This window comes from Nanorana parkeri, unplaced genomic scaffold, assembly GCF_000935625.1.
Source record: "Nanorana parkeri isolate BGI_ZX_2015 unplaced genomic scaffold, ASM93562v1 scaffold81, whole genome shotgun sequence".
Taxonomy (NCBI): Eukaryota; Metazoa; Chordata; class Amphibia; order Anura; family Dicroglossidae; genus Nanorana; species Nanorana parkeri.
In genome coordinates, this window is record NW_017306349.1 from 1728734 (window position 1) to 1740188 (window position 11455).

The 11455-nt window shown below is 46.0% G+C and overlaps 1 protein-coding gene across 1 annotated transcript in view; it reads right to left on the minus strand.

The window, feature by feature from the left end:
• Positions 1-11455, minus strand: part of TNC (tenascin C) — a 92050-nt gene that overhangs the window by 70593 nt on the left and 10002 nt on the right. The window contains exons 2-6 of the mRNA XM_018576974.1: positions 10106-11451; positions 8485-8748; positions 6399-6514; positions 5437-5590; positions 972-1235 (exon numbers count right to left, since the gene is read on the minus strand). Of these exons, the coding sequence (XP_018432476.1) occupies positions 972-1235; positions 5437-5590; positions 6399-6514; positions 8485-8748; positions 10106-11451 (2144 nt within the window). The remainder of the gene's footprint in view (positions 1-971; positions 1236-5436; positions 5591-6398; positions 6515-8484; positions 8749-10105; positions 11452-11455) is intronic.

Sequence of the window (11455 nt, forward strand, 5' to 3'; positions counted from 1 at the left end):
TAAATAATAACTAAATGAGAGTTTGACAGAAACTCAGACCCATCTAGTGATGTATATAAAATAGTGTAATAAATAATAAATATAAAGATTAATCACACAGTCAGATAATGTTTACACATATGGTGGCTGTGTCCGAAAGTCAGTCACTTCTGGATGAGAAGTCTCACTCTTATTCATACTGTTATGGACATCAATGCACCTAACAATTCTGATGTTGGTTTGCCAAATAAGGCAATCCTGGGCATTCCAAAATCCTCTGAGACACGTTCATTTTAATCTTCTGGCAATCAAAATACCTTTTGCAAGATCATGGATGTCCTCAGTTACAACCCTAGATCTGGCCAAAAACACAATAATGTGGATAGTGTTGCATTAAAAAATTACTAGCATTGCTAATGACAAGGCAGAGGTCTTTGGGAGAACTCGGAACCCCCAAATCCGTTAACAACAAACATAACACAAGAAAGAGACACTCTTCCCTTAATGAGGCAAGGCTGTTACTTGGGAGGCAGAAGAAGACAGGAAACTTTACCCAGTGGTGTAGATGTAGTACTATGCTCTCCCCTCTTTATTTTTCTTGGTAATCATATATAATGTCATACAAATACAGTTACTACTATAACATATCTGCTACCTATTATTATTAATTTCTTTTCTTTTGAAAGACAGAAGGCAAGACTTTTGGACTCCACCCTGGGATGTCCAGGGGCCTTGCCAATTTACAATACAGGACACCAACAAGTAATACAGTTTCCAATATCCATCAATTAAATCTTTATTGATACATAAATAGAACAATAAATCTTTCACAATGTATATAACATGTACTGCCAATAAATAGTTGCATTTTCAATGTCTGAACAAAATGTTAACATGTTCACAAATGCGCTATAAAGTATCACAAATATGTCTAATTTGTTTCTTGTAAACAAAAATATATATATATATATTGAAAAATGCTTTGCAAATACCTGTTGTAAAGGTCTCTGAGACAGGAGAACTTGTCATTTCCCCACGTCGGGATATTAATATGACTTCATATTCAGTGTCAGGTCGTAGGTCATTCATGGCAAACTGGCTTTCATCTTCAGAAAGTTCAACGGTGGTTCTGGGCTCGTTTCCTGTTCCGTAGGTGAGAGAAACTCCATCGATTTGTGCCAGGGGTTTCATCCATGTTATGAGTGCGGAAGTGTCGGTGACATCTTTTACATCGACTTCACTGGGGGCATCCAGTCCTGAAACACAAATGGTACGTCTAAGTTGTAGATCATCCCATGGTAACATGGCAAACTGGCTTTCATCTTCAGAAAGTTCAACGGTGGTTCTGGGCTCGTTTCCTGTTCCGTAGGTGAGAGAAACTCCATCGATTTGTGCCAGGGGTTTCATCCATGTTATGAGTGCGGAAGTGTCGGTGACATCTTTTACATCGACTTCACTGGGGGCATCCAGTCCTGAAACACAAATGGTACGTCTAAGTTGTAGATCATCCCATGGTAATTAGGTCATTGAGGGCAAACAAACATAAGCAGTACCGTTGTATGTGTAACTGAGAAATGTGGTTGTTGCACTTAGTTTTCCTCTTGAGTTTTATATAAAAAGTGTGAAGTGCAGACCTTTGGAGGACCTCAAGGCCTCTAAATGAGAGATTCAATCTTCAGAAATAAAGGGCATCATACCAAAAGGCGAAAGGGTCCAAATGCGCCTTTATTTGTTCATAAAACAATCAGCAAAAAACAGAAAACATGTTTTGGGGACAACAACACTCCGGCCCTTCATCAGGGCTTAGTATGGGATAAGGTTTTGATTAGATTCGAGATACTATAACCTGAAGGAGATCCCTTTATCAAACCTTAAAGAGATCCATTTGGTTACAGTACCTTGAATCCAATGAAACCCGTATGCCATCCTAAGCCCTGATGACAGGGGAGTGTTGTTGCCCTGAAAATGTGTTTCCGGTTTTCAGCCTAATCGACAAGTAAAGACACATGTGGACTCTTTAACCTTTTGGTTTGTTGCCCTTTATTTTTGAACATTGAGTCACGTCTGGTTACCCTACAAGGGAGGCCTGTCTTGTTGGGGAGCTGCTTTGCCAATGCCAGCAAGCTTACTTGAAATCTTTCAAGTAATCCCAGAACCTCTTCAATTCCTTTGAAAGGGATCCTTTAGGGATGACATTTTAGCAAGAATTGGAAGAGCTCAGCAGAATTCCACCATTTTGGCAAAATGGTGGTGTGGTTAAGGTAGTTATTGGTGTTTTTTTAAAGAATGCAATAAGCTTACAATTGCTCCTCAGGGTTACATAAGCTCATTTAGCTATCGTTGGCCTGTTTTGGGGACAACATAAGGGGGCATTTTTTAATACATCAGGGAAGCTGCCATAAGATAGGCCACGCACATATGGCCGTCCCTACACTATTTGCTGCCTGAGGCAGGAAGGCTGTTGGGGGATGACATTGCTGTGAGTGTATGGTCGTTGGTGGAGAGGGTGGCGTTGTTTGAGCCGTGCTGTCCTCCGTCGCATCCAGCTCACTGTCGTCAGTGGTTGCCAGGGGCTTGGACGGATGGCAGCCAGAGTGTTCCACCTGGAACTGGATGCCAAGGTGGGAAGGCTGTTGGGGGATGACATTGCTGTGAGTGTGTGGTCGTTGGGGAAAGGGTGGCGTTCTTTGAGCCATGCTGTCCTCCGTCCCACCCAGCTCACTGGCGTCAGTGGTTTGCCAGGGGCTCGGACGGATGGCAGCCAGAGTGTTCCACCTGGAACTGGATGCCAAGAGCTGAGTGGGGCACTCTGGCTGGCATCCCGCCGAGCTTCTGGCATCCAGTGACATGAGCTGGGCGGGAAGCTGGACAGAACGTCACAGGTGGCTATAGAGCTATAAGCAACCTGGGACACTGTGGCCTTCCCACTGCCACCCCCAATGAGATGCTGCCTGAGGGAACCCCACGCAGACATTACTGGAGTGCTTGTAGACAGAAAGGAATATCTGTAGAAATCAACAACAATGGAATGGAACAAAGGATACAAAAGTGAAAACCGTATTTACCAGTATAAGTAAATGTCATTTCGGTGGGATTTATATCCATCTGCATTCCTGTAGCATGCCGTTCATATAAACAAATATGCACTGTAAGGTTTGAGAGGACTGCGGATGCTATTTATTGGCCTAGGACCCAAACTACAGATGACCTCATGCAGTCAAACAATGGCTGGTCGCAGAGCTGCTTGCTCTGCAGAATGGCTTGAACATTTGCATGTCTGGCACCCACATTCGCATATCACAAGATGCCTCTTTCAGGAGCCGGGTGGGAGGAAAGCCGCATATCTTTCCCATTGCCCCAGCTTGCACCTCGGTAAATGTCAAAAATGAAAGCAAAACCAGCCTTCGAACAAAAGGAGCCTCAGTGCACCATTCCAAGCCTTCGGTTTCCGAAGACGTAGGCAATCATCTAAAAATTGACGCTCGCAGAATTGGGATAATGACATAAATCTATCGCTGTTGTTGCAAATGGAGCAATTTGTTCGCCGGTGGCAATTTAATATCATTAGCAAATCAATACTACGCCGGTATATTTTTTTTAAAAGATGGATTTAGTGCCTTTCCGCCTGCGACAAGAAACATTTAATGTGAAACTTTTATAGCAAACTCCTGTTTTGGCAGATTTATGGATGAATCTTTTAGGAATGCCTTGAACTGGGTATTGGGAACCGAGGCAAAGCATTTCCAAACACAATGCCGTAAAAATGATGGATTTTCCAGGCACCATTTATGTGCCCCCCCCACCACCACCACCACCTCTGCTCTCACTAAGGGTCTAGCAGTTTTATTGATTTATAACCCTAATTTTCATTCACAAGCCTCTGTAACTATGGGGGAGCAGACATGTTCGTGTTTAGTCTGATTAAATGGAAGGAGCCTTAGCTGTGGAGAGAAATAGGTCATGACTGTTATTTTTACATTGTATGACGAAGCAGCTGGCTTGACTTAAATATTTGCCACACTTTCTATTGGCACTTATAGTCATGTGTTTTCATTTCCATCCAGGCCTGCGGGTCTAACACTGGGCTCTTTGTCACGAAGACCAGTGGTCAGACATAAAGTGGGAAGCAAGATTCCTTGAGTAATGTTCAAGCATTTTATAGTTCATTCTTCGCAGTTAATGACCGAAATCTGTTCCAGTGTGAAAAGGGAATCTGGTAGATCAGGGGTGTCCATATTTTTGTGTGCGTTAAGATCTGCTTTTCAAATGATGAGCTCAATGAGCTCTACCAACAAAAAAACCCTCCCTCGCTCTCTCTCCTGGCTGCCTCTCTTGTCTGTCTCTCCTTGCTCTTTCACCTGGCTGTCTCTCCTCACTCATCCTCCTGGCAATCTCTCCTTGCTCTTTCCCCTGGCTATCTCTCCTGGCTGTCTCTCCTCTCTCTCTCTCCTCTCTCTCTCTCCTCTCCCTCTTCTAGTTGTCTCACCTCGCTCTCTCTTCTGGCAGTCTCTGCTCGCTCTGTCTCCTGGATATCTCTCATTGCTCTCTCTCCTGGCTGTCCCACCTTGCACTCTATCCTGGCTTTCTCTCCTCGCTCATCCTCCTGGCTATCTCTCCTTCTCTTTCCCCTGACTGTCTCTTTGCTCTCTCTCCTGGCTAACTTCCCTGGCTCTCTCTCCTAGTTGTCTCTCCTCACTCTCTCTCCTGGCTGTTCCTCCTCGCTCTCTCTCCTGGCTGTCTCTATCCGCTCTCTCTCCCGTCTCTCCCTCCCCCCTGTTTCTCCTCACTCTCTCCCCTTGCTGTCTCTCCTTGCTTTCTATCCTGGCTGTCTTTCCTCTCTCTCTCCCCCTTTCTCTCTCCTGGCTGTATTTCCTCACTCTCTCTTCTGCCTGTCTCTCCTTGCTCTCTCCCCTGACTGTCTCTTCTCGTTCACTCTCCAGGCTGTCTCTCCTCACTCATCCTTCGGGCTGTCTCTCCTCGGTCTCTCCACTGGCTGCCTCTCCTTTCAGAGGCACCACAAATCTCCAACAGCTTTTTGCCTGCTTCCCGCCTCTTCAGGTATTAGCACCGCGGGAGGGAGTTTAGGACAGCGAGCCGCCTTGCGATCACAATCCACCAGCTTTAGCTTTGCGAACAACTGGTGGATCGCGATTGACCTAACAGGCACCCCGTTGTAGAACCTCATATTCATGTTCTGATAATTGGGCTGATTTACCAAAAGGAGTTGAGAATCTCCACACAATAAATAACCTCAATGCCAAATAAATGATACCAAATACAATTCGCACGGCATTCCCGCCACCAGAAGAAGCCGCGCAGCAAAGGAAATTCCTATGCTGCTCGGCTCCATCTAATGGCAGGAATGATGTGTGAACGGTATTGGCTGAGAAGAAGCTTTATAAATCATCTCTATAGCGTTCCTTAAATTAAAATAAATAAATAAATAAATAAATTTACTTGTTGTGGTGAGTTTGGTTAAAGGCGGTCCTTGCGTGTTGTTCTTCACTACATGGATTGAAACTTCATAGGTCTCTCCGGGGGCAAGTCCTTGTTGTGTATAGGAGGTGACCGATTTTTCCAGGCTTGTGCTTATCTCTCCATTTAGCTTTTTCTGGAGAAAAAAAATCGAATATTAAATAAATAAATAACTATTAAGAATAAATTATTAAATAAATGAGAATGAATTTAAATGAAAAACAAACTTTTTGAATATGAATGCAAAAAGTTCTTAATACTTATAAGAATTTAAAGTGTAACTCAAGGCACTCTCCACCCGGGAAGAAAACTCCTGTGTAAGCTCCAAGGTGACCAATCAGAAAGGCTCTTATTAGCACATGGAAACTACAACATAGCTGACTTGCTTATTGTGCTGCTTCTCCCACTCCCAGTATGAGTACAAGGTTCGAGAAGCATTGTGGTCTAAAATGTTTTTTTTATGTTGTAGCATTCGCAGTACACTTCACTGAAAACATCTGAACTCAATTATTTGGAGGTGTGCCCACATACGTTTGAACATATCACACACATACTAGCAGGGCCGGATTTACTCTCTCTGCTGCCCCAGGGCCAGGTTCCTAGATGCGCCCCCCTGTATGCAGGCTGCATAGAAGTGAACTCGGCGACATCACCGAGATCATGTGTACAAAACAAGCGGCGGCTTCCCCGCTGTACATTTAGTTCTGCTTCCCCAAAACAGGGCTAAATGTAGAGAACAACTACCCATCTGGCGCCCAAAACTGCATGTCCCAGGTGTTGGGAGATAGGAATTCCACACCCCTGCTGCCCCTCTACTCCCTGCTACCCCGAAGGCCGGGCCTCGGTTGGCTTTGTGGGAAATCTGGCCCTGCATACTCGTTCAAGTTAAATCTTACACCTGCTTTTTTTCATGGAAATTATCGTAGGACTTTATCTGTACTTACGGTGTTCTGGAATATCAGTTTCCATGCGTCAAATGGGATATCCAGCGGCTCCCATTCCACATCTACATAGGTCTCCCTTACGGTTTTAAACCTCAGATCATCTGTGGTGGGCAAGTCTGTAAAAAGAAATGTATCTTTGCTTAGTATTCGCAATTGTTCATTACTGGGTTGCATATATGTTTCAAACTTTGCAGAACTAATTGACTGAGCTGGATGACAAAGGTAATGGCCCGGAGCTTGTGCGCTACTGCATTCCCAATCTTTCGCATTATCGGGAAACGCAAACTAGTGGACAGGCACACGCAACACAGCGGATGCCAAAGACGCGCTAAAGTGACACACAGGAAGTGACTCGGCTGATTGATGGGTCTATTTAAACCAGCCTGTCCAGTTGGCCAGTGCTGAACGGTCTTTCAGCTTGTGCCCTTACTTTCTGTTTCTCTGTTCTTTGATCACCTGTTGTCTTGACCCGGATTGCCTTGACTACACATGATTGCTGCCTGCCCTTGACCCTTGTTTGTTTCCTGGATTCGCTTCTGCCTTCTCCCTTGGTAAAGTTCTGCCCAAATAGTTTGACCCCTGGCTTGCCTGACCTCGCTCCAGTTCCTGCTTCTGCCCACGCTGACCTCTCAGCTGGATTCCAGTCCTGCTTCATCATCTCTGAGAACCTGCTTTTGGACTGTGACCTGGCACGGTGTCTGAACACCTTGGCACCCGTGATACTCTTTGTCTACTCACTCCCTGTCTCCCTGTTGCTGGGGTGTGAGACAAGAGCCGCAAGGGATGCCTCCTCAGCTCATTCGGTCTTCTATCAGGTACGTGATACAAACCTATAGACTACATATTTCGATGACATAGACATATAACGTAGCCAACTAGAGTTGACTACCTATGTGTTCACACACCTTGCAGACTGCCCTGGGAGTCTTACAACTTTTAATAACACTGCTAGACCCTTAGTGAGAGCAGAGGTGATGGTAGTGTGTGTGGGGGTGGGGGGGACATAAACAGTGCCTGGAAAATCCATCATTTTAATGGCATTATGTTTCGTAATGCCTTGCCTAGGTTCCCAATACCCAGTTCAAGGCATTCCATAAAGGATTTATCCATGAATCTGTGAAAACCGGAGTTGACTATCAAAGTTTCACATGAAATGTTTCTTGTCGCAGGAGGAAAGGCGCTAAATCCATATCTTCACGGGAAGGTTTCTTCATCCTCCCTTGACACACTTCAGTTATAATCGGCTTCTACCTTATTCCTTGCTCTTTCCATTAACCAAGTCTTGCCTACATTCTACAGTTGGCCATGTGTATATTCACCTCTGTGGCAACTGATCTAGCACGGTTCCAGGTATACATAATGCAACAAATGCCAAGAAGCCAACACGTTAGTCTAAACAACTTTGGCTTTTAGGTTTTTACTGATGTGTGTTGAGGGAAGAAAAGTAGAAAGTTCGGGATGACCCAATGTCTTCTATATCCAATGGAACTTGAGTTTGATAAAACAAGAATAAAACGTCTTCCATATTAAGTTCCATTTGATGTAACAAACCTGAACTGCAAGAATTGGATTTCCGGCAAAGTTCAGCACCCTTACACCATGAGATAGATTCACCCAAAAAGTCTGCATGGAGACATATACTGTATATTATCAACATTATTAATAGTTGGAGCCAGCAATGGTTTCCAGCAACCCTACAGATGTACAGTAAGTAAGGCCCCATCACATTAAACTATCTGATGTAACCTCTTGACTACCAAATCCTACCCTATAGAGTGGTTTTGCCTAATTGTTTCCCACTCTGTCTCCCCATCTCTGTTTTTTTTTTTCTTGTGGTGACCCCCAAACAGGGTTTGGAGGCTGCCACACAGAAATAAATTAGTCTGAAGGGCCGAAGAGTTAATTGAGGTTTCCTGTAGTCAGAAGATGCCCTTTGATAATGAGAAGAGTATGGGGTTGGAAGCAATGTTTTATACATTCAACTCCAGTAATAATTCCATCCCCTGATATATGATTCTTCTTATCATGTTGGTCAAACTTTTTCTAGTGAGTGAGTTTATACAAAAAAACATCAAAAATTACTTACGTGTTGCAACCCTTGCACTGACAGGGATGCTCTTCTGGTTTTTCAGGATAGCATAGACACGGACAAAGTACTCCACACCCGGTTCAAGCTCCTTAATGGTGGCTGTGGTTTGCTCTCCAGGCACACTGAATTCGAGCTCTAGCCCTCCCACACTTGTGGGAGTGTATGAGATCAGATATCGGCTGACTTTGATTTTGTTGGCCCATTCGAGATTGACCGTTTGGGTGGTTACGTCTGTCACAACTAGGTCTTCTGGTGGTGATACTATTTGATGAAAGCAAAAAGGTAACATGGTAAGTCCCGGGAAGGGGATGGTTGGAAGGTCACAGACACACAAGGCAAATCATACTGGTAAATGAGATCAGTAACAACACACAACTGATAGAGCGCACTCAAGGCTGCTCTTGCTGGTGGCTGACCCTCCAACCTTGGGTACCATTATCGCGCCGCTAGCTACCTCTGCCCTCAGGAAGAGGTGCTTACAAAGAGATCTACAGAGACCTCAAAAGATTCATTGACCCAGTCAAGCATTCATCATTTATTGACCACTTATTGGCCCAAAGACATTTACCGACCCCTCCCTGCCCATTAGACATTTCCATTAACCCTTGAGGGTCAATATTGACCACTTTGGGAAACCTTGTTGTAAACCAAGTAAATTCTTAATCCTTACCCCTCTAGTAGGCAGTGGGTCTTAATTTCACTTGCCAAGAGTAGGCAGACGGTCTTAATTTCACTTGGCAAGAGTAGGAAGTGGGTCTTAATTTCCCTTGCCAAGAGTAGGCTGAGGGTCTTAATTCCACTTGCCAAGAGTAGGCTGTGGGTCTTAATTTAACTTGCCAAGAGTAGGCAGAGGGTCTTAATTTCACTTGCCAAGAGTAGGCAGAGGGTCTTAATTTCACTTGCCAAGAGTAGGAAGTGGGTCTTAATTTCACTTGCCAAGAGTAGGCAGACGGTCTTAATTTCACTTGCCAAGAGTAGGCTGAGGGTCTTAATTTCACTTGGCAAGAGTAGGAAGTGGGTCTTAATTTCCCTTGCCAAGAGTAGGCAGAGGGTCTTAATTTCACTTGCCAAGAGTAGGCTGAGGGTCTTAATTTCACTTGCCAAGAGTAGGCTGAGGGTCTTAATTTCACTTGCCAAGAGTCGGCAGAGGGTCTTAATTTCACATGCCAAGAGCTACAGCCTCCAGCAAAATCTTCACCTACGACATTAAGGGATGCCTGCCCCCTTGCCAAGCACTGTGGCTCTTCCCATTGGCTCCCACATCACTTGTGTGTCTTGTTGTGTCATAGGTGTCATCAGATGGAACCACATCACACGGCAGGATAACAATGAATTCAACAGGACCCCTTGAAGTGTTGGATGCTAAAGATTCTGCTAGAGACCATATGTCTGGAAGACAGCGAAGTGAAGACTTGCCTCCTGCCAGACAGGTAATTACTAAGAGCCATTTCAAGTGGTATGATTGTGAATTGAATATTCTGGTCACAAATAAGATAACGCATTCATCAGCGGCACTTACCTCCATCACAGAACTCTCCGATAAATCCTTCATCGCAGACGCATTGTCCATTTACGCAACGACCTTGGTTATGGCAGTTGTTCAAGCATGTCAGTTCACCACAGTTGTCCCCGACAAATCCTTCATTGCATATGCACTGCCCATCGACACACACTCCTCTGTTGTTACAATCATCAGGGCATCTCAGTTCACCGCAATCGTCACCTATGAATAAGTTGTCGCAGACGCACTGGCCGTTAACGCAACGTCCCCTGTGGTTGCAATCATTGGGGCACCTAAGTTCCGAGCAGTCGTCTCCCATGAATCCCTCATCGCACACGCACTGCCCATTGACGCAGCGGCCCTTGTTGTTACAGTCATTGAGGCATTTTAGTTCACTGCAGTCAAGACCCGTGAAACCTTCATCGCACACGCACTGCCCATTGACGCATCGGCCCTTGTTGTCACAGTCATTGGGGCACCTCAGCTCGCTACAGTCAAGGCCCATGAAGCCTTCGTCGCACACGCACTGCCCATTGACGCAGCGGCCCTTGTTGTCACAGTCATTGGGGCACCTCAGCTCGCTACAGTCAAGGCCCGTGAAGCCTTCGTCGCACACGCACTGCCCATTGACGCAGCTTCCTCTCTTGTCACAGTCATTGGGGCATCTGAGATCACCACAGTCAGCTCCGACGTACTCCACGTCGCAAACGCACTGTCCGTTAACGCAGCGTCCTCTGTTGTTGCAGTCGTTTGGACACCTGAGCTCGCCGCAGTCCTCTCCTATGTACTCTTCCTTGCAAATGCACACGCCATTGACACAACGACCCCTGTCATTGCAGTCATTGGGGCATCCTAACTCGCCGCAGTCGTCGCTAGCGAAGCCTTCGTTGCACACGCACACTCCGTTCACGCACAAGCCGTTGTTGTTGCAGTTGTTTGGACAAGCCACTTCTCCGCAGTCCTCTCCGGTGAATCCCTCCTCGCAGAAGCACACGCCGTTGACACAGCGGCCGCGGTCAAAGCAGTCATTGGGGCAGATCAGTTCACTGCAGTCCTCCCCTGTGTAGGGCTCGTCGCAGACGCACTCGTTGTCCACGCAACGTCCGCGGTTGTTGCAGTTGCCTGGACACTTTGGTTCGCTGCAGTCTTCCCCGGTGAAATCCTCGCTGCACAAGCAGCGGCCGTTGACACACTTCCCGTGTTCACCACAAGGCACAGGGCAGACCTCCTCGCTGCAGTCTTCCCCACCGTAGCCATCAAAGCAAACGCAGACGCCGTTGACGCATCTCCCTTGGTCGTTACAGTCGTTCAGGCAGGTCAGTTCACTGCAGTCCTCTCCGGTGTAACCCGGATTGCAGACGCATTTCCCGTCCACGCATATTCCCCGGTTGTTGCAGTTTCCCGGGCATTCAGCTTCAGAACAGTTGGGTCCCTTCCACCCAGGCTCACAAATGCAGCCGCAGGTAT